This window comes from Molossus molossus, unplaced genomic scaffold (genome assembly GCF_014108415.1).
Source record: "Molossus molossus isolate mMolMol1 unplaced genomic scaffold, mMolMol1.p scaffold_m16_p_18, whole genome shotgun sequence".
NCBI classification, from domain to species: Eukaryota; Metazoa; Chordata; class Mammalia; order Chiroptera; family Molossidae; genus Molossus; species Molossus molossus.
In genome coordinates, this window is record NW_023425353.1 from 618727 (window position 1) to 642638 (window position 23912).

The following is a 23912-nucleotide window of genomic DNA, read 5'->3' on the forward strand; positions in this document are numbered from 1 at the left end:
CCAATTTTTACTTCTTAATCCTTCATCTTTTCACCCATTCCCCCAACCCCCTCCCATCTGACAACCAACAAAATTTCTCTGTATCTATAAGAATGTTTCTGTTCTGCTTGTTCATTTTGTTTGTAGATTCAATTGTCGATAGATATGTATTCATTGCCATTTTGTTTGTTCATATTTTTATCTTTTTATTCAAGAAGACTCTTCAACATTTCATATAATAATGGTTTGGTGGTGATGAACTCCTTTAGCTATTCCTTGTCTGGGAAACTATTTATATGGCCATCGATTCTAAATGCAGGATAGAGTAATCTTGGTTGTAGGTTCTTGCTTTTCATCACTCTATTTCTTGCCACTCCCTTCTGGCCTGCAAAGTTTCTTTTGAGAAATCTGCTGACAGTCTTATGGGAACTCCCTTGTAGGTAACTAACTGCTTTTCTCTTACTGCTTTTAAGATTCCCTCTTTGTCTTGAACCTTTTGCATTTTGATGATGAAGTGTCTTGGTGTAGGCCTCTTGTGGTTCATCTTGTTTGGGATTTTCATTGCTTCCTGGACTTGTACGTCTGTTTCCCTCATCAAGTTGGGAAAGTTTTCTGCCATCATTGTTTCAAATAGGTTTTTGATTTCTTGTTCTCTCTCTTCTCCTTCTGACACCCCCAAGATGTGAATGTTGGCATGCTTAAAATTGTCCCAGAGGCTCCTTACACTATCCTCATTTAAAAATTTTTTTTTTTCTTTTTGCTGTTCTGATTGGGGTTTTTTTGCTCCCTTATACTCCAAATCGATGGTTCGCTTCTTGGCTTTACCTACTCTACTACTGAATCTGTGTAAATTATTCTTTATTTTAGTTAGTGCCTCCTTCATTTCTGACTGGTCCTTTATTATGCTGTTGAAGCCCTCACTAAATTCACTGAGGTTGTCACTAAGTCCATTGAGCATCCTTATAAGCAGTGTTTTGAACTCAGCATTTGTTAGTTGCTTATCTCCATTTCACTTAGTTCTTTTCCTGGGGTTTTGTTCTGTTCTTTCATTTGGGACCGGTTTCTTTGTCTCCTCATTTTGGCTGCCTCCCTGCGTTTGCTTCTATGTATTACTTAACGAGAGGTATGGGGCTAGCTAAGACCAGATGCTGCTTGTTTGAAAGAATTTAGGAAAACCTGAAGCAGGATCCAAGACAGGCCAATCCTATGGTTAAGCACTGGGTGGGTCTGAAAGGTGGGTGTGGCAGGGCCTCAGGGAATCACCAGAGCGGGGCAACCAGTGTGAGCCAGGTTGCTGGAGTCCCAGATATGGCGTCTGTCTGCCGTCCCAGGGAAGAGCTCACCAAAGGAACAAAGGCCTCTGACAGCACGTCTGTCCAGGAGAAAGCCCCCTCTCCAGCCCTCGCTCCAGTGCCAAACAGCTCAGTTCTTCCCCATATGTCTCTGGTGCCTTTCAAGCTGCCTCCCCCATGCTGGAGCCTGGAGGGAGTAAGTCTGAGTAAGTCCATGTGAGGGCTCTTTAAGAGGAGCTGCCTGGGGCCCCAGGAGCCTCAGCCTTCTCAGCTCAGTTCCCACTGGTTTTACAGTCAGAAGTGATGAGGATTCTCTTCCTGGCCCTGGAACCCTGGGCTGGACGCCTGATGTGGGACAAGGACCCCTCACTCCTCAGGGAGGACCTTCCCAGCCAACATGTCCTCCTGATTTTTATCAGCCACACATGGGTGTGGGACCAGCCCATCTGCCTCTGCCCCTCCTACCAGTCTCCATGTGGCTGCTGCTTTAATTCTATGGTTGTAGGACTTCCATTCATCTTGATTTCAGGAGGTTTAAAATGATGGTTGTTCTGTAGTTTAGTTGTAACTGTGATGTGGGAGATGTGATACTGTGTTTACCTATGCTGCCGTCTTGACCAGAACACATTGCTATGATTTTAAAAATAACATCCAGAGGTGGCAAGGGTGATGGGAAAGACACAAGCACTGTGAAGACAGCACACATTTGAACAAACTTTCAAGAGGGAAATTATCAACAACAAATTCCAAAGACAAAGACAGCACCAAAACCTGTTTGGGGGAGAAAATAAAAACCCCACTGGGAACAAATTAAATTCCCCCAAATTTATGTTACTAGATGTATACAGTGGACTTTTGTCCAGTTAGAGTAAAGTGGATCTGTGTGTGCTGACATGGACTTAGTAGTTATGATGCATAGTCTGGTTTTAGGAAAAGCAAAGTGCAAAAAGAAATATAATATGCTTGTCTTATAGGGGAAATGTATGCATATATACTTTATAAGTAGAGAAAAATCTGAACAGATCTGCACCAAAATGTTGAATGTGGTCACCTGTAGCCGTGGGGATGGTGTTTTCATTTTCCAGGTTTATATTTCTGCATTTTTTAGAACTTTTACTGTCTTTGCACATATTAATTTTATAACAAGATTATTTTTAATTCATGGACTATGTTTTAGAGTTTTATGTTTACAGAAAATTTGAGGAGGAAGTAGAGAGTTCCCATTTATTCTTTTCTTCCTCTCCCTCTCTCATTAGTGTAGTATGTTTGTTGTATTTGATGAACCATTATCAATACATTATTAAGTAAAACCCTCAGTTTACTTCAAAGTCCATTCTTTTCACTGTACAATTTTATGGGTCTTGACAAACACATGATGTCCTGTATCCACCTTCACAATATCATATGAAATCGTTTCACTGCCCTAAAAATCCCCTGTTCCACCTGTTCACTCTTCTCCTTCCCCAACCCCTGTCAAAAACAACCACCAATGTTTTTATTGTCACTTAGCTTTGCCTTTTCCAGAAAGTCATATCATTGGAATCAAATAGTATGTAGCTTTTTCAAATTAGCTTTTTCACTTAAAAGTATGTAATAAATTTCTTCCATGTCTTTTTGTGGTTTGATAGATCATTTATTTTTTTATCACTGACTAATATTCCATTGTATGGATATATCAGTTTATCCATTTACCTCTTGGCAGACATCTTTATTGCTTTCAGTTTTAGGTGATTACCAATAAAATGCTATAAACATTCATGTGCAGTTTTTTTTAAAATTTAGTTTTATTAATTAAATCATGAACCCAGTCCTCCACTACCACAAATTATGCAGTTGAGTTTCCCACATTTAGGGAAATCGCAGGGGTCAGCACATCCGGAGTGCAATGATAAGCCTCGCCCTGGGAAAACCACCTTCGCGATCATGGTATCTCCCCTGCCAGGTAAGTATCATGTGCAGGTTTTTGTGTGCACAATTTTGCAGTTCATTTGGGTAAATATCAAGAAGTGCGGTTGCTGGATTGTATGGTCAGTCTACATGTAGCTTTCTTTTTCTTTTTTTTGGTACGTGCCCCTAGTGGGAACTGAACCCTGGACTCTCTGGTCCGCAGGCCAATGCTCCAACCGCTGAACCAAACCAGCCAGGGCTACATGTAGCTTTCTAAGAAACTGCCAAATCACCTTTTAAGCAGCTGTACCATTTTGCATTCCCACTAGCAATATGTGAGAGTTCCTGCTTCTCCATATTCTTGCCAACATTTGGTGTTGTCAGTGTTGTAAGCGTTAGCCATTCTAATGCATGTGTAATAAGTGGTATCTTGTTTTAATTGGCAATTCCCTAATGATGAATGCTATTGTGTACCCTTTCATATGCTTATTTGCCATCTGTGTATCTTCATAATTTTGTATGTTAATGCTTTCCTATTGCCATAATGATTCTACTTCTAAGAATGTATCCTAAGGAAAATCCCAAAGGGGCACAATATTTGTTACAAAGTTGTTCACTCTTTTGTTGTTTGTAACAATAAACAATAGGAAACAACTTAAATATGAGATTGGATAAATAAGTTCTGGATTGTATCTACATAACAGACTACTGTGCAGCTACCAGTGACCACGTCATAGAACAAGGGTCAGCAAACCCGGGCAGTGGTAGAGCCCAACCCAGCTGGCTACACACAGCACACACACCAAGAATGCTTACACATTTTTAAAAGTTGAAAAGAAAAGGAAACAAGAGTAATATTTTATGACATGAAAAATCACATGAAGCCCTGGCCAGTTTGGCTCAGCGATTTGAGCATCGGCCCATGGACCAAAAAGTCTTGGGTTTGATTCTGGTCAAGAAAACATACCTTGGTTGCAATTTGATCCCTGGCCCTGGTTAAGGCTGTGCGGAAGGCAACCAGTTGATCTGTCTCTCTCACATGGATGTTTCTCTCTCTTCCTCCCTCCCACTCTATCCGAAGATAAATTGAAAAATACCCTCGGGTGAGGATTAAAAAATAAAATCACATGAAATTTGAATTTCAGGGTTTATAAATAAAAATTTTATTGGAGCACAGCCACACCCATTTTCTACATATTTCTATGGCTGCTTTATGGTAAATAGCACAGTTGAGTAACTGAGATCATACAGCCTGCAAAGCCTAAAACAGTTACCATCTGGGCTTTCACAGGAAAGTTGGTCAGTCCCTGTTTCAGAAGAAATTCAGTAATACAGTCGGCCCTCATTTACCGCGGTTAATCAGTTCCAGACTCTACCATGATAAATGAATTTCCACAAAGTACGGTTCGGTTTTGACTCTTGCAGCTTCACTCCATCGCGGTGTTTTCAAATACTACACTGTGCAGACCAGACTAGATTTGGAAAATCCACGATGGAGTGAAGCCGCAAGAGTTGAAACGCGAAGTGGCGAGGGACGACTGCATAGGTTTCAGCAGTACAAGAGAAAACAAGATATGCAAAAAAGGGAATGTAAATAAATACACCAGAATTGTTCTCCCTGAGCATTAGTATGATAGTTAATGTTTTTTCACTTATGATTTTATGAATTTTTTTCAATGTACACATATTGCTTATATAATAACAAAACTTTTTGAAAAAATATACCATTGGGAACACTTTATTATTTTATTATTTTTTATTTACTTTAAAGATTTTTTTTTTTTTTAATCCTCACCTGAGGATATTTTTCCATTTTTTGTACAGATAGAGTGGGAGGAAGAGAGAGGAAGGGAGAGAGAGAGAGAAACATCGACATGAAGGGACACATCGAGTGGCTGCCACCCTCACGACCAACCAGGGCCGGGGACAAACTGCAACCGAGGTACGTGCCCTTAGCGGGAACTGAACCCGGGTCTCTCCGGACCGCAGGCCGACGCTCTAACCGCTGAGCCAAACCGGCCAGGGCTACTTTAAAGATTTTTATTGTTGATTTTTCTAGAGAAAGGAAGGGAGACAGAGAGAGAGAAATACCAATTTGAAAGTGGAATATTGGCCACTGCCTCCTGCACGCCCCATTGAGGATCAAGCCCACAACCTGGGCATGCGCCCTGACTGGGAACCAAACCGGCAGCCATCCGGTGCACAGGATGATGCCCAGCCAACTGGGCCACACCAGCCAGGGCCCATTAGAGACACTTTAAATTTGCAATTTTAAGATGAATATTTGGGCCCCATCCAGGTATCCAGTTGGTTAGAGCATTGTCCTGATACGCCAAGGTTGCGGGTTTGATCCCCCCTCAGGGTACATACAGGAATCAACCAATGAAAGTATAAATTAGTGGAACAACAAATCAACGTTTCTCTCTCTCTCTCTCTCTCTCTCTCTCTCTCTCTCTCTCTCTCCCCTTTCTCTCTCTAAAAACCAATCAATAAATTTTTTAAAAAAAATTTAAACTTTATTTTAGAGAGGAAGGGAGAGGGAGAGAGATAGAAACATCGATGTAAGAGAACATCAACTGGCCGCCTACTGCACACCCCCCACTAGGGATTTGGCCCACAACCTGGGCTAAATAAAAACATTTTTAAAAATGGATATTTGGGAGAAAAATCTCTGAACGAGAAAGAGTAGAAATGTAGTCGAAGTACTTGACGACTGACAGGGAGGGCGCCGGCCAGTCAGAACAGACCCTAGGCACAGACACCCACCCAAGGCTGCTACTGCAAGACCCCAGCACCGGCCTGGAGGGACAGCAGGCAGGTCCTGGCGGTACTGGTTTCCTGAACAATCTGATCTTTGCCATCCTGTCTTCTAGAAGACTTTATCTACCTTTGTCAATCTGTGTCTTTTAACTGAAAATTTAAGTCCATTTACATTTTTTCAATATGCACATATACAAATGGTGTACTGATTGCCTCTCCGGCGGACACTTCCTCCATGGCTAAGCTACACAACCGTGCGCACACCCACACGCACACACACACAGGCTGTTGCCATCCCTCTGTAACCACTAGATGAATTGGTAGCTGTCTCCATTTCTGTGCCCACTATTTTCTGACACTGTGTCTAGGGCGGGTGCGCAGATCAGCCAGACCTAAATCATGAGTCTGGTCCCAAGCTTCCTGGAGTGTCTAGGCAATCAATCTGCTGTCATTGTCAGCTTCTATTCTGGGAGATGACAAAAATAAGTAAAACTTTAAAATATTAAATATTTACCATGTAGATGGTTAATACTACCATATATATTGTACTTAAGCAGCTTTAAAATAAATTTGACTTCAATAAGTCACCCACAATGCAACTTCCAAAGGAATAATGATGGCAATTAGCATTTTGTTTTGTTTTTACCCTGAGGTATGTGACCTTGCACTTCCCAGAAAATTAGCCTGAGAAACTGGATATTCCCACAATGCCTCTCAGCACTGGAACTCACCACTTGAGGAGTGGGATAACCTGCCCCCCACCTCCTCCTCTGGCTCAGCAGAAACAGCTTAGACTTCAAGTCTAAGGTACTGCCCAACATACAGGAGATGTTCCAAAGGGTCTTTGTGGAATGAGAGAACACAGACTCTCTGATTCAATGTCACAGTTACACTCTGCAGTCAGCGGAGTGAGAATCCTTTGTTCCCTTTGTGTATCTGTCTCCTGCCGGTTTTTTGCTTACCCTTTGGTACAGATGAAGAAATTGGGACTGAGAGTTCTGTGACGTATGTAAGAGCCAATATTGTAAATGAAAACGTACAGCACAATCCCAGTATGAAAAAGAAAGGGGGACACCACAGCCCTGCCTTCGCTGGTCTAACAAAGACCTGAGGAATGAGCCAGGGAGGGGCAAAGGCATCAGGAAATCCAAAGCACAGCACCGCTTCACAGGTGTCTGCAGTGATTTCCCTCATGCAATTCAGCTCCTAATTTATAATGTTCCAGCTACTATGGGTCATAACAAATTACCCCAGAACTTAGCTATTTCTTCTTTATGATGCTCATAGTTTCCGTAGTTGAGGAATTTGGACAGAGCGCAGAAGGAATGGCTTGACTCTGCTCCACGATGTCTAGGACCTCGGCTGGAAGCCTTCAAGGCTGGAAGCTGGAATCACCAAAGGCTCGCTCACTCACACATCTGGGGGAGAGGGCAGCGACTGGCTGGGGACCAGGCTCCTCTCTGTGTGGGCCTCTGTGTGTCTTCTCTCCATAAAGGCTGGTTCGAGCTCCACCACAGGGTGGTGGCCACATTCCAGGGGCAGGCATCTCAAGAAGGAACCAAGCAGAAGCTGTCTCCTTTCTGTGACCGAGGCTCAGATGTCACGTAGCATTACATTTTCATGCCCTATGTTATATGTACATACATATCATGCATGTAGCTGAATATGTATTGGCTACTTATTGCCTTATGACAAATTACCCCCAAACTTAATAGTTCAAAATCAAAAACATTTATCTCAGTTTCTTAGGGTCAGGAATCTGTGAGCTGCGTTGTTCAGGCTCAGGGCTTCTCGAGAGGTTACAGCCCAGCTATTGGCTGGGGCTGTGGTCATCTTACAGTTATGATTGACTAACAGGAAAGGAGCAAAGTTGTACAGTCATGTCATTTGGGCAGCTTCACTAGGAAGCTACAACTTTACACTCCCCAAAGGTCCAACAAAGGGGAGATCGACACATGCCCAGAAAAGTTGGGGTGACCTAGGGAAGTCACACCTGAGAACAAGGTGGCCAGAATGGGCGTGGCCACTGCAAGGGCATACCAATTGGGATATTAAATCTCCCAAAAAAAGGGGTTCACTCTCTTCTGCTCTTACTGCTCTTAGGAATCTTGGAACTTGTGTGACTCTGGATTTGTGGGGTTTGCCTTGCATTTGCCCACATGACCCATAGCCATGTGGACCCCACACAATGGGCTAATGGACGGCAACTAGCCTGATGCTGAACTGGGCTCTGCTCCCACATGGAAAGGAAGCTCTGGACAATGGCTTTGCTTCCAGCTCTCCTGAAACCGCAGCTGCAATTCTTCTAGGACTGGACTAAGCGAAATGGGACTTTGGAAACTCAGGGATATAATTCCATGCAAATAAAAATCACTCATTGTCCCATGCAAGTCTCAGAAAATTATTTTTCTTAAGATAGCATAAGGACCCCACCCCCAGGACCCAGTGGGGAAAAGGACCCGTGTTTTCTCCGATATCTATCTGAAGGCTAGATAGGGCTGGAGGTTCCTTCTCCAAGTTTACTCACATGGATGGCAGCAACAGTTCCGGAACATGTGTCTGCAAAGGCTGCTCTAATGGCAGCTGGCTTCCCCCAGAGCAAGTAAGAATGAAAGAGAAAGAGAGAAAGAGAATGAAAACAAGCTGGAAGGTGGTCCTGCCTTTTTAAACCTAATTCTGAAGTGGAGTAGCATCACTTCTTCCCTTTGCTACTGGTCACACAGACCAACCCTGGGACAGTGCAGGAGGGAAATACATAAGGATATGAAAACAGAAGGTGGGACCCCTGGGGCCTCTTTGAGTTTTTTTTGTTTATTTATTTTTAGTTTATCTGTATTGTTCAAAGTATTACAAATGTCCTCCCCTTTTTCCCCCATTGACCCCTCCATCCTGTGTCCCTCTCCCCCAAGCCTTCACCACACCACTGTTCCTGTCCATGGGTTGTGCAAAGATGCACTTAAATTCTCTGGTTAGTTTCTTTCCTCCCCCACCTTTTCTCTGATATCCTCTTTGAAAAATACAATCTGCACACATATATGGTTATACATGCACATCTTCCGTCTCCTTATCTTTTTCTAAGTTGAAGTCTACATTTTGCATGTCTCCATCCTCATGCCCCAGCTCCCTGCACAGAGTAGAAACTCAACAAGTCCTGTCCAATGGACATTGCACAAGACCCTCCCAATGTTTGCACAGAGCCAGCTTCCTCCTTTCTTGCACAGAGTACTTCTCAGGCCCCATGACCACTTCTGGACAATTAAATGTGAGCGGAGGAGACTTCGTCACTGTCCAGCAGAGCATAAAGCACAGCTGTGACCCACTCATCTGTCTCCTGTGGTGACACCCCAAACCTGCAGGGTGCAGGTTCCAGCAGGTGCCCTATAAGCATGAACAGTCTGTCAGCTGTGAGACGGGCGCAGGGGTGTGAACATCCTCTGGAGCTGTCACTGCAGCCTGGCCTGGCCTATTCTGATCACAGACACATCAGCTCTCTTGTCAGTCCCGCTGCTCCACCACCCCCACAAGAACACGAAAGCTCAGAAAGGCCATGAGGTTTTGGAACTTGGTTTGTAAAATAGGACCATGATTGTTACCTTTTCCAAAGCGTTGTTACTAGTGTTTGCTATTGTTACCATCATTCCCTACACCACAGCTTCAGACCAGCTATGTGTGTTTCCATTTTTTTTCTTTCTCCTTATGGGGACGCAGATTGTTTTCAAGGCCTTTTGCAAACACTTTCAAAGCCCCAAGAATATTTGTTCCCCTGGCTTCTCTTGGTAAAGATGGGAAGGTGATTTTTTTCTTTAGAAAAAAACACATTTTCTACCTTTCTGTTTATTAGTCTCTCTCTGCCCAACATGCTTCTTGGATATTTCACACTAGCATGGCTGACCCGAGTAAGCAGACACAGTGCAAAGCAAACCACTGCTCTGCCCGCATTCGGGGACTTGCTGCAAGAGGAGACTTTCAAGGAAATCAAAGCTTGGTCTGCAAAGTCACACATGTACCTCGACGGGGGAGAAGAAGCATTTCCAAAGTGCTCCCGTGTACTGGTTAAAAAATCATTATTTGTACCTCAGCATAGAAACGGTTAAGTAAATGATGACCCAGCCACATAATAAAGTAAGAGGTAGCCACCAAAAAGGATGATGTACGAATATACAACTCCTGACCTGGAACAATGCTGACAATATGGTTTGAAGTGAGGAAAAACAAGTTTGAGAACACATAGAGAATAATCCTGATTTTGTAACAAAATATATTGTAAGCTGGGTACATAAATATTTATGCATTATGTATGTGCCTCTTTATATATACATCTAAATATACATGTATATACACACCCACATGGATAAACACACAGACACACACCTGTATATGCAGAAAAACATACAGAAGAATCACTCAAAACTGTTAATTCTGATAGTTTTTTGGGTGGGACTGGAAGGCAGCAAGGACTGTACCTCTACTTTGTAACATGTACACTGTTTGAATTTATTCTAACAAACATACTACTTATTTATACAACATGTGTGCATGAAAATAAGCAGTATGTCTCCCAAGTAAGAACTATGTTGAAAACTCCAAGAGGGATCAAGCCTGGTCAAGTGCCTCGTCCGCACAGGCGTGACTGCCCGCGCTGCATGTCGGCGGAAGGCTGCGCCCAGAGCTCAGGCGCACGGGCATGTGGGTGAAGCACGGGAGTGAGCAGGCATGCCCTCTCCATGCACTGTGCTACGGTTTCTGCAAATTCACCTGCTTATCAAACTCGGGCTGCAGAGATTCTTCGGTGAAGATGTGAAACTGCATCTTCCTGTGGCTAAAGAGCACAGCTGACTTCAGCATGACCAGCGTCTCCTCCAGCCGATGGCCACAGGCCACCACAGCCAGATGGATCCACAACCGGGGCGGCAGCGCAGCAAGGGCCTGGCGGGGCTCCCCGGGTCTCCTAGAAAGAACAGACCAGTTAAAACTATTACCAAGGTCACAAGAAAAGCCAGCTAGTAACATGAACAGGCACAATCTGTTGTGTTTTATAAAGTGATAAGCATTTTGACAGTTCTCCTTGCTCAGAGAAAAACACCATCCATTCCAGTGTTTACCCTGGCCATAGCAGGAGGGCTGCTGCTCTGACTGCTGTGGGTGCCGGACCTTCCTGCCAGCGCCCAGCGGTCTGGTGCCTGCTGGCTGCCTACTGGCCCATGTTTGGAAATAGTGTTGCTACACTTGATAGCTGTGACGAGGGCTGGAGCTCCCACTCACATGGGCCATGGAAATTAGATTTGAATGCAACTTGAATAAGAGGGTGGGTCATGGCTTTCCCATGTGAAGTGAGCAACATGATATTCCCATCATCTGGATGGCTTCCGGCTGCGGTGGAATGCATGACCACTGCACCGAGGGAAAGCCACACGAGTCCAGGAGGTGAGCACAGAAACCGGCACATGTGTATCCCTCACATTCTGGGGGAGTCTTGAAGGAACAGGTGTTAATCTTACACGTCTCACTCAAGATTGCTGAGGTGGTATGTGTGAAATCCAGCTTCAAGATGAAACCGATATTAGTGAGAAGCAGGCAGCAGAAGAGGCAGGTTAAGCTGAAAATTACCCACGTATCCAATACCAAGTTAACAGCTGAGAGGGGACTACGGTCCAGAGTCCAGAATCATCATCCTGCTATTTCCTCATAATAAAAGATTTGTTCCAGACAAGGAGAAGCAGCCAAGCCTCAAACACACCACTGAGAAACATTTGCAGGCTCGCTGGAAGAAGCTGGCCTGGAAAAGGTGTCCTGAGACAAATGAAACTGATTTACTTGTACAAAAGATTCAGAGACCAGGGAAGCTTGGACGTCGAACATGACCTTCCTTCCAAAAGCTTTGAGCACAGCCGGGGGGCTGTCCCACTGTTCACGCTCTGCTGAATAATGCAGTTCACTCTAGACCTCTCCACCAGGAGAAAGTGAAAGACGTGGGTGGAGCACTTTGGACAGCTTTCTAATTTGATTACTTAGGATGATGTTTAATAGAAGCACAGCCTCCTGGTTCAGTTACATCCAGATGCAGAAGGTCACTGAGATTCCACTTATTTCGGTGATCATGGAAGCAGACATTAAAGGTGTCCTAAGTATCTCTCTGAACTAGCCACTTCTCTTCCTCTTCCCCTCGAGGGCCACGGTCTCCCTTCACCTTGATAACCGTGACAGCCCCTGGTGGGGAAAGGCGACTGCAGTAAAATAGGACAGTTAGAGAAAAAGAGAGAGACTACACTCACATAATTTTTATTACGGTCTATTTCTATACTTGCTCTATTTTATTATTTATTGTTGTTAATCTCTCACTGTGCTGATTTTGTAAATTAAACTTTACCATAGGATGTATGTATAGGAAAAACAGTATATACAGTGGTCCCTCTTTTCCACGGCAGATATGTTCCAAGGCCTGCAGTGGGCGCCCATGGCCCCAAGCTGTGCTGAACCCTAGGGACACATTTCAGGCCCTTCACTGCACCCATCCGGCATGTCCGAATCGCCAGCACCACTATTTCGCACTCTGGGCCCATTGTTCAGGGCTACTTGAACACAGCATTTTGATACCCTCACGGTCAAGCTGATGACCAAGATGGCTACTAAGTAACTAACGAGTGAGTGACATGCCAGTGTGGATACCCCGGATAAAAGGATGTTTCAGTTCTGCGTGGGACGGAGAGGGGCAGCAGGAGAGTTCATAATGCTTCTCAGAATAGTGTGCAATTTAAAGCTTTTGAATTGTTTATTTCTGGAATTTTCTATTTAATATTTTCAGACTATGGTTGACCATGGGAGACTGGAACCATGGATAAGGAGAGACTACTGTGGTGAACAAAACAAACCAGGATGCCCGCAATGAAGAAGTTACATTGTGCCGGTGGAAGGGGAAAGACAAAGAAAGAAGAGTCAAAGCAAACAGTAATGAGTAATGTACAAAGACGACTGGAGACACCTGAGGACAGAGGAGTGAACCACATGCCTTCCAGCAGAGGGAACAGTCAGAGCAGAGGTGCTAAAGAGCATGCCTGTCGAACTTGAGGATGTCTGTCTTTAGGACTCAGAAGTTTGTTTTCATACCTGCTATTAAAGCCAACTTCTAATTAGCTTGTGTAAAGGGATGGGAAGAATGTGTCACAGATAATGCTAAAATCCTCATTAAACAACTTGCCAAAATATGCTACCAAAGAGATTTAATATACACTCATTTGCTTAAAAATATGCTCAATATTTAGGAAAGCAGACATCATCCAAAGGTACTAAGACAATAAATGCCTGGTTTAGCTTTACACACTGGGCTTCTACATGAATACAACATTTAACCTTAGTCATCTGGGAAATACACATTCAAACAGTAAAGAGATTTCATTTTATTTTCAGATTGGCAAAATGTTTTAAATAAAATCAAAGCTGGACTGTACACGTTTTGAAGGGGACGGAGGTGGGGCACAGTTCGGACACTGCTAGGGGCCCAACGCTTTGGAGAGCCTCTCGGTAACATGTCGCAGGAGTGAAGACATACACACAGCGTCCAGCCTTCCTGGTCCACAGCTCATGTACAACATGGAGAAACCCTTGCACACTGCACAAAATCCCTGCACGAATGTTTGCAGCAATGCTGTTTGTCACAGTGAAAACTGGAAATGACTCTGCTGTCCACACACAGGACAATCATGAATGTATCTAATGTATTTAAGGGGAATACCACATAGCAGTGAAAATGAACCAACCAGAAGGTCATGTATCAAGATGAAGCCAAAAGGAAAAAAAGCAATTTGTAGAAGGATAGCCATGGAACATCATTCAGATGAAGTTTAAACACAAGCAAAATATATTGTTCACTCTATATTGTTCACAGACATGTGAAAAAAAAGGATGACAAACATCAAATGCAAAGTAGTGGTTATGTCTGGGGACGCAGACATTCATTATGTTATTATCTTTATTTTCTGCCCAAACTGATTGACATGCGCCTTTCTCTAATGGAACAAAGCCCACGCCCCTGCACCCAGGAGGCCGCTTCTCTTCTGTGCACAGTACAAAGAGAAGGGCTGGGGCAGCCATTGTTCTTGGTGTTTGGTGACGGGTCCTAAAACAGAGAAGTGGAAGCCTCTCCTGGTGGCAGTTCAAGTATCAGTGGCTGGGAGTTAAGGAGGCCTTTGTGCCCTGACTCTGTTACCTTTCACGTTACATTAAAACTCTCAGGCTTCGGGCAATGAGCATCTGTGTTGTGCGGTCACAATGAATAATCAAGTTTAAGGTCACTGAAATGTGACTTTCACCAACTCCTACCAATGCCACACTCAGCACCTCTCAAACATCACTGGAGTCTGTGATGATCAAGGGGAGTCCAGTCTACAGACCTACGACTTAGCCCCTTGAATCAGGGCTTCGGTGAGAATGGTGAGGGGAATGAGCGTAGTGCTCTAGCGGCTATTCTCTATGCTTCATAAACAAAGGGCTGAAGTGGACCTGTGCTGTCCACTACTTCAGACTAGAGCTGATGGTCACCATCTCAGCCACCTCACTGACAGAGCCTAAACAGGAGTCAGCTTAACACAACAGAAAGCAGAGCCACAGGTGATGGGTGGCACTACCTGAGCACCTGGATCCAGGTGCAACGGACCCTAACCTTGGACAGGTGATTTATTAAAACAATAACTAAGTTTAAAACAAACTTATAACTTAGCAATCCAAAGGTGTTTCCAATCACCTCTCTCATATTCTCACCTTGCTCCATCCTTTGAAATATTCATTGAATCCATGACTTCCCTGTTGCTCAGTGCTAGGACCCTGACCCAAATCCTCATCATTCTTCCAGTTTTGTAGCTGGAAGAGATATCAGACACCATCTAAGGGAGGGGATCCCCTACCTGGCTGTACATCGCAATCATGGTTGCTAATCTGCAAACCCCTGCCCACAGAGACTCCAGTTCACTAGGTCTGGGGTGAGGACCTGGAGTTTGTATATTAACACACCTGCACCACCACCACCACCCATAGTTCAGCTACAGCCAGGAACTACTTCTTGAACTAACATCTCACCTCTCTTCTCTCTTCCACACTCTCCCCTCATACCCTCAGGACCACCAACTCTATCCTCAGCCTTTTCTCAGCGTATTCTCCTCGCCTCTTGCCTTAATGAAAGCATGGTTGCCTTGTGAGGAGGCCACCTTCCCAGCAGCATACCCCTCCATGTGGGGGCTGTTCTTCCTCTCCTGCCCAGGAACCTTAGGGCAGCAGATAGGGCTGGTGTCCTTGCTCCTCACTCTCTTGCCCAGACATGAAACACATCTTCAGAGTGAATTCTGTGGATGAAATGGTTCCACCTTCTCCCTGTTCTGGGTGGTGTCATCTCCCAGCTTCCTGGTCACTCCTCTCCATGCACTGAAGGGTTTAGCTCCTCACGGGCAGTGTCCTCCCCACTCCAATTCCTGTCAGCATTCTTGGGGACTTCAACTACTACTTAGAAGATGCTCCAGCATTCAGACCCTTCACTTTGGTAACCTCTACACCCACCACACCTTTTCCTTTTTTGTACATGAGACACCTCATGTTGTGCTCATATCCTGGACCTTTACACAAACTATGTCCTCTACCTGAAATGTTCTTCCTTGGATTTTTGCATGGCCACCTCTTCTCTTTTGGACAGAAGAATGGTCTTCTTTGAAAACCTCATTAAAGGAACACTCTCTCTTTTATTCTCTGTCATGGTCTTTGCTTATTTCTTTCCAAAAACTTGCCTCCACTGGTGATTACAGACTCTTTCATTGTAATTTACATCAAGTACACAACATTATATACAAGCAACATAATATAAATTTTAAAAAGTCTACTTTTAGAAAGAAAATTAAAACAATGTACATTTTCAATTAAAAATATAAATCTTGCACTAAACATGTGAAGGCCAATATATTTTTTCTTCTTTTGCATTATTTTCTTTGACTTCATCCCCAGAAAGGAAATTACTGAGTATTTAATAGCTATTATTCTATCAAGAATGTAGTAATTTTGAGTCTCTCAAATTTACCTAAGAGTCCTCAGAAAACACCACACCATAAGAAGAGAAACAAAAAACAACACTACCCCAGCCACCTCGGAGTCAGTTGTGTGACAAAAGCAGCTGACATCTGAAACAGGGTGAAGCAGGCTAGTGTTTGGCACATGGCCCCACAGTCTGTGCGTTCCAAAGGGGGATGTGCAGAGGTTGTAGTTATCGTCTGGACACTGCATCAAAGGACACTGGGAGGCATAGTAAGAAAGTTATTCCATTTTCAGTTCTTTTTCAACAGTGCCAACAAGAAGTCTGAGCTGAGTGATAGTATGCCTTGTACACTTTTCTCATGTTGCCTAACCCTCTCTTTCAACTAGAAAGACTTCAGACTTAAGGTATAGAACTGTCAGTAGAAAGGAGCATCAAGTGAGAAATGAACAACATTTCATTTTCTCCAAGTTTGATTGGACAGTTACCTTCTATTTATGTGATTGCTGACAATTTATGGCAGGGATATAAAATTGCTCCACTTAGAATGTAGAGAAATGAGAACCCTCAAACACTGCTGGTGGGATTATAAAATGATGCAACCACTTTGGGAACCAGTTCAGCAGTTCCTCAAGAGGTGAAATATGGAACCACCATGTGACCCTGCAATTCCACTCCTAGGTGTATGCCCAAGAGAAATTAAAACATGTTCACACAAAAAACTTGTACACAAATGTTTTAGCAGCATTATTCAAAATAGCCAAAAAGCCTAACCCAAAAAAGCTATCAACTGATGAATGAATAAATAAAATGTGGTATATCCATACAATGGAATATTATTTGGCAATAAAAAGGAATAAGTACTGATACATACTACAACACAGATGGGCCTTTAAAACAATAAACTGTGAACCTTGTGAAAATACAAGAGACTACACCATTTTATGTTTCCATGTATATGAAAAGTCCAGAATAGGAAATCCATAGAGATATAAAGCAGATTAGTGGTTCCCAGGGATGAGGGAAGGGGCAAATGGAGAGTGACTGCTTAATGGGTATAAGGTTTATTTTTGGGGTGATGAAAATGTTCTGAAATTGACTAATGGTAATGGTTGCATAATTCAATAAAATAAAAGCCCCTGTACTGCATACTTTTTCAGTGTATTTGAATATATAAGAATAAAGCTTCTATTACATAATAAACACAAGTTTATGACAAGAATAGATTTTTTAAAAATTATATATGTATATATTTAAATTTATCTTTATTGTTTGAAGTATTACAGATGTCCCTCCTTTTTTCCCCATTGATACCCTCCTCCCTGCTCCCGGCCCGCCTTCACCACACTGTGGTCAGTGTCCACTGGTTGTGTACATATGCATGTAAGTTCTGTGGTTTATCTTTTCCCTCGCCCCTGCCCCCCTCCTCTGAGGTTTGTAAGTCTGTTCCCTACTTCCATGTCTCTGGATCTGTTTTGTTCATTGGTTTAATTTGTTCATCAGATTCCACATATAAGTGAGATCATATGGTATTTGTCTTTCTCTGACTGGCTTATTTCACTTAGCATAATGCTCTCCAGGTCCCTCCATGTTATATAATTTTTTTTAAGTTAGCAAAAGCAGTGTAGCCATATTATAAGAATGCTGGTGCTGATGGAGAAAAGCCGGCGGTTTGGTAAATGCTGCCCCAGTTGTCCTGACCACACACAAATGAAAATGATACTCGGATAACAGGTGGCTTGGAGGGAAGGGCAGCCTCCCCGTCCGCACCTTGCCCGAGATGAGGCATCCCCTTAATCACTGAAGTCTCAAGAGTTTGACTTAATTAAACTTCGGTTTCTAGAGTGTATAAATAATGAAATACCATGACATTTATGCACAGTGCTATTTGCTTTGTAGCCTATTGCTGCAAAAACACACGGAATTATTAAAGCCAGAAATCGGCTCCCCTCAGACCTTCTTTTCTACCATCACTCTGCCTCTGACCAGCTTCCCCTGAGTGACAGGCTAGATGAACTCAGGCCGGCCTGAGCCGCGGCGGGCAGCGGGGGGCCGGCCTGAGCCGGGCAGCGGGGGGCCGGCCTGAGCCGCGGCGGGCAGCGGGGCCGGCGAGAGGGAAATCGCAGTTCTTCAGAACATAGTCTAAGACGGTGCTGTTGGTAACTGGTTGTAATAGGGAAGGAAATGCAGGAACATTTGGGGAAACATGGTAGAAGATTAATTCTAAAAGTTGAATACGCTCACCTTGGGAGAACAGCAGATGAGCAGAATCACCCTCCGGGTGGAATCTTTACAAGATGAAATCTTAGCTATTTGAACAAGGAAGAGGTCTGCAAATGAGGCCAGAGTGGAAGTTTAGGGAACAGGAACACCTTGACATGGCCCTAGAAGGAGACTTGGTGGGGAGCGTGGGCTGTGAGAGATTCTAATAAAGTTCCCTGACAAAAATATTTCCTCACTGAAGCTGTTAGTAGAGCCTTCACTTACTAAGGACTGTGCTAGCAGTTAAATCATTTTTAATGACCCATGGTTTGAAGTTAAATCAAGTGTCATTAATCTTCCAAGGGAGACAGAAAAGCTGACTGCAGTCATGGTATTATATAAATGGTGTCAACACAGTGCCCAAAACTGCCAAGGAGGGTACTTAATGCAATTATGACGAGTGCATTCAAGGAGGAATAGTACGTACTTATTATTATGGATCATGACATTTGAAACATGGCTGTGTTCCTAAACAAAGTCTAGGTCTAATACATAGCAAGGTGTTCAATGCCTCAATGCACATAGTTTTGTCTAGGAGTCTATAAGTGTGTGTGTCTGCTTTAGACATTGTACACAGACACGTACTTTATGAATAGTAAGTGGCAGAGCAAGGATTTAACTCAGGGCTAGATTTAAAAGCCTATGATTTTAATCATTATGCTATATTTGGGGCCATACACAAGTAAGTTAGAAAAGGAACCCATGCTGAGCAAATGAAACCTTTATCTGTACTTAAGGCTTCTGGCTCAGTGATCCAAGCATGCACTGGATTTCAGCCCCAACTCACAGCCTCTCTGGGCACAACTCTCAAAACACAGTTTCACCAACTCGATCTTAGTAACCTTAGCGATCCATCTATTCACTGTTAGCTAAAGCCAGGCATAATAGTGCTAATAATTCTTCTCCCTTGAAAACTCTCTGGTGCTGCCTGGACTAATTCTCATTTCATTTTCTTCCCATTATGAGTGTTCCAGACACAGGAGGTCCTATTTCTCCATCTTCCTCTTCTATTCAAATTAAATACTATTGAGGTTTTAAAATATGAAGTAGCAGTGATATTTGGAAATAAATGGCTGGTGACATAAGAGAGAGAAGAATGACTATTACATATTCTGCCAAAGGGCACTTCTCCTTTCCCGAAAAAGAGCATAAAAAATGTACCAACTTAAAGGGAGAAAAAATAATCTCCCCAACTATTTTCCATGCTCCCATGCCTCAGGCCAATAAGATATCATTAATTTACATAATAATGTATATACCGGAACTTGTTTTATAAGATATGCAAGTAATGTATTCATTTATCAGAGAAAAAAATTTAAATACAGACAAGCAAAATGCCAGTTCCATAAACACTGTTAACATTTTGGTAAACTGGTATAATCTTCCAGAGTTATACCCAATTTATATGTGTGTATATAAATATGAAATATATCAAAAACAGTTACAAAGGGTAATGTTTACAACCTATTTTTCCTTATATATATGAACAATATACAAGAACAAAAAAAGAGAAAATTTATCAAAGGAATGCTCTTCAAAGGAATTCTAGAAAGCAATGCGAGTTCACACTTCAAGCTGTTCCTACGTACAGCATGATGGTTAGCAATTGGGTTCTAGAAGCACATGGAATTGACTTCAAATTCTAGGTCTGCCATAGGTGGTCCCATCTTGGGCAAATGCTTTAACCACCTCTAACCCTCAGTTTCCCAATATGTGAAATGGGCATATAGATTACAGTGGACATCTACTTTTTGTTTTGGTGTTTCTTACTAGTATCCATTTCCAGAAGTCTCAGGTAACAGCACCTTAGTTTTCTTTTGGGGAAATCACTCTTCTGTTCTCAGCCCATGAGTTGTGGAGGGGCTCAATCATCCCCCCCTCAAGCATAGCCATGAGTGACTGGATATGCATGCGCTCCAAGTCAGTCCATAGAGGCAGCCGTGGGACTCGCTGAGTGAAGTTTCCCTCAGCAGTTTCTAAAGGAGGATGCAAGACCATGTCTATTGAAACTATTACATGTAAAAACACATCTGAGTGTGGTCTCAAGTCATAGCACAGGAAGAGCCTGCCTGAATTTGCACTTTAGCTTGAGATAACATTTGCTGAGAGTTTCTTGTGTACTGTACTGGCCTGCTCTTATCATCTTGTCCAGATTAAATAAACAAAAGGCCAACTATGAAGCTATTAGAGGCAAACTGAGGAAGTACCAGCTGGCCTGGTACTCCTCTAAATGAATTTGTTCTCTAAGCAAATTTGTTAGTTTTTAGAACTTAGAAAACATAATGAATAGCAGGATAGATGTGTGATGACCCAGTTTATCCAGTTCCCTTCCCCCTCAAATCCCTCCCACCTCCATCCCCTCCAGCTTATCGCTAACTGCCTCTGCTTCTGTACTTGCTTCTTGCTCTCCCCCAAAGCCAACAAGAAATGCCAGCTGCAGAAGGTTGTAACAAGCCCCTATAAAATAAAAAAGTAGCTGAAAGTCGGGCTGATCTCTGAGAACTGGTGATCAGTCGCCGGCCGGCTTTACTCTCTATTTGGCTTTAATTTGGCTCTTGTGGTCTCTCGGTTCTCTCATGCCACAACAGTACCATATACTGTACCAGCATTTTACCTGCATTTTTTTCATTTCATTATTGAACTTAGAAAAAGCCAAAATTTGCTGAAGAGAACTGACTAATTCAAAGCCACACAGTTAGTTAGTGGGATCTAGTTACAATTCATTCCTAACTAATAAAGCAGCAGTGGACAAGAACAGCACTCAACACCAGGAATCATCTGTTGAGTGACCAAAAGCTCATCCTGGGCTAAGTGCTTTATGAACATTTTTTTTTTTTATTATTAAATTGTTCTTGTTACAGATGTTTCTTATTTTTCCCCCATTGACACCTTCATCCCCTCCCCCCTCATCCCCAGCTTTGTTGTCTATATTCATCAGTCATGAATACATGCATGTAAGTTCTGTGGTTTATCTCTTCCCCCACCAACCTCCCCTCCTCTGAGGCTTGTCAGTCTGTACCCCACCTCTCGGTCTCTGGTTAAATTTGGTTCAGCAGTTTGTTTAGTTCATTATATTCCACAAATAAGTGAGATCATGTGATATTTGTCTTTCTCTGCTTGGCTTGTTTCACTTAGCATAATACTCTCTAGGTCCTTCCATGCCATCTCAAAGAATAAGAGATATTTCTTTATTACAGCTGCATAGTATTCCATTGTGTACATGTACCATGGCTTTTTAATCCACTACTCTACTGATAGACACTAGGGTTGTTTCCAGATCTTAGCTATTATAAATAGTGCTATGAACATAGGGGTACATATATTCTTTCTGATTGGTGTTTCAGGATTCTTAGGGTATATTTCTAAAAGTGGGATCACTGGGTCAAATGGCAGTTCAATTTTTAACTTTCTGAGGTAACACCATAGCGTTTTCCACAGTGGCTGCTGCAACAGTCTGCATTCCCACCAGCAGGGTACTAGAGTTCCCTTTTCTCCACACCCTTGCCAACACTTGTTTGATGATTTGCTGATGTCCACCATTCTGACAGGTGTGAAAGGTGATACCTCATAGTTCTTTTATTTTGCATCTCTCTGATGGTTAGTGATGTTGAGCATTTCTTTATATGACTCTTGGCCATTTGTATGTTCTTTTTGGAGAGGTGTCTATTTAGGTCCTCTGAACATTTTTTAATCGAGTCCTTTGTCTTCCTTGTGTTGAGTTGTATAAGCACTCTATATATTTTGGAAACTAACCCCTTATCTGATGCATCATTGGCGATTATGGTCTCCCACATGGTGGGTTGCCTTTCCATTTTGATGGTTATTTCTTTTGCTGTGCAGAAGCTTTTGAGTTTGATGTAATCCCATGTGTTCATTTTTTACTTTGTTTCTCTTGCCTTAGGTGTTGTGTTGGTGTGAATTCTGCTGGTATGATGTCTGAGATTTTGTTCCCTATATTTTCTTCTAGAATTTTTATGGATTCACAAGTTACATTTAAGTCTTTTATCCATTTTGAGTTTATTCTCGTGTATGGTTTAAGTTGGTGATCTAGCTTCTTTTTTTTTTTTGCAAGTAGCTGTCCAGTCTCCCCAACACCATTTATTGAAGAGACTGTCTTGACTCCACTGTATGCTCTTACCACCTTTGTCAAATATTAATTGAGCATATTGTCTTGGGTCAATTTCTGGGTTCTCTATTCTGTTCACATGATCTATCTCCCTGTTTTTGTGCCAGTACCAGGCTGTTTTGATTACAGTGGCTTTGTAGTATAACCTGAAATCTGGTAATGTGATCCCTCCTACTTTGTTCCTCTTTTTCAAGATTGCTGTGGCTATTTTGGGTCATTTTTGGTTCAATATGAACTTTTGGCATGTTTGTTCTAGTTCTGTGAAGTATATCATTGGTATTTTGATGGGGATTTCATTGAATCTATAGATTGCTTTGGGTAGTATGGATATTTTAAAGATGTTAATTCTTCCAATCCATGAACAAGGTATATGCTTCCACTTTTTTATATCTTAATCTATTTCTTTATTCAATGACCTGTAGTTTTCTGTGAAAAGGTCCTTTACTTCTTTGGTTTAGTTTATTCCTAGGTATCTTAATTTTTTTGCCACAATAATAAATGGGATTTTTTTTTAGTTTCTCTTTCTGTGATTTCATCATTGGTGTATAAGAATGCCACTGATTTCCTTCTTTTAACTTTCTTTTTCTTTTTCTAATTTTATTTTTGTAACAGATGTTTCTCTTTTCTTACCCCATTGACACCCTGCTCTCCATCCTTCCCTCACCGTCCCCACCTTTGTTGTCCATGTACATTGGTTATGCGTACATACATATAAGTTCTGCAGTTTTTCTCTTCCCTCCCCGCACCACACCCTCTTCTGAGGGACGTCAATCTGTACCTTATCCACGTCTCTGTATCTACCCTATTCCTCAGACTGTTATGTTCATTATATTCCACAAATAAGTGAGATCATGTGGTATTTGTCTTTTCTTGCTTGGCTTGTTTCACTCAGGATAATACTTTCCAGGTCCCTCCATGTAGTCTCAAAGGATAAGAGATTTTTCTTTCTTTCAGCTGCATAGTACTCCATTGTGTATATGTACCACAGCTTTTTGATCCATTCATCTACTGATGGACACTTCGGCTTTTTCCAGATCTTAGCTATTGTAAATAGTGCTGCTATGAACATGGGGGTACATATATTCTTTCTGATTGGTGTTTCAGGCTTCTTAGGGTATATTCCTAAGTGGGATCACTGGGTCAAATGGAAGTTCAATTTTTAATATTTTGAGGTAACACAATACTGTTTTCCATAGTGGCTGCACCAGTCTGCATTCCCACCAGCAGTGTACTAGAGTCCCCTTTTCTCCACACCCTTGCCAACACTTGTTTAATGATTTGTTGATGGCAGCAATTCTGAGAGGAGTGAGGTGATACCTCACTGTTGTTTTAATTGGCATCTCTCTGATTAGTGATGTCCAGCATTTCTTCACATGTCTCTTGGCCATTTGTATGTCCTGTTTGGAGAGATTTCTATTCAGCTCCTCTGCCCATTTTTTAATTAGGTTTTTTGTCTTCCTTTTGTGGAGTTGTGTGAGTACTCTATATATTTTGGAAATTAACCCGTTATCTGATGTATCATTGGCAATGATGATCTCCCATATAGTGGGTTGCCTTTCCATTTTGATGGTTGTTTCTTTTGCTGTACAGAGCTTTTTAG

The 23912-nt window shown here is 42.5% G+C and overlaps 1 protein-coding gene and 1 pseudogene across 1 annotated transcript in view; both read right to left on the minus strand.

Annotated features, from left to right (window-relative positions):
* GXYLT2 (glucoside xylosyltransferase 2) overlaps positions 1-23912 on the minus strand; it is a 178981-nt gene that overhangs the window by 134714 nt on the left and 20355 nt on the right. Inside the window, exon 2 of the mRNA XM_036267224.1 lies at positions 10674-10866. Within this exon, the coding sequence (XP_036123117.1) occupies positions 10674-10866 (193 nt within the window). The remainder of the gene's footprint in view (positions 1-10673; positions 10867-23912) is intronic.
* On the minus strand, positions 3069-3221 carry LOC118633696 (annotated as a pseudogene).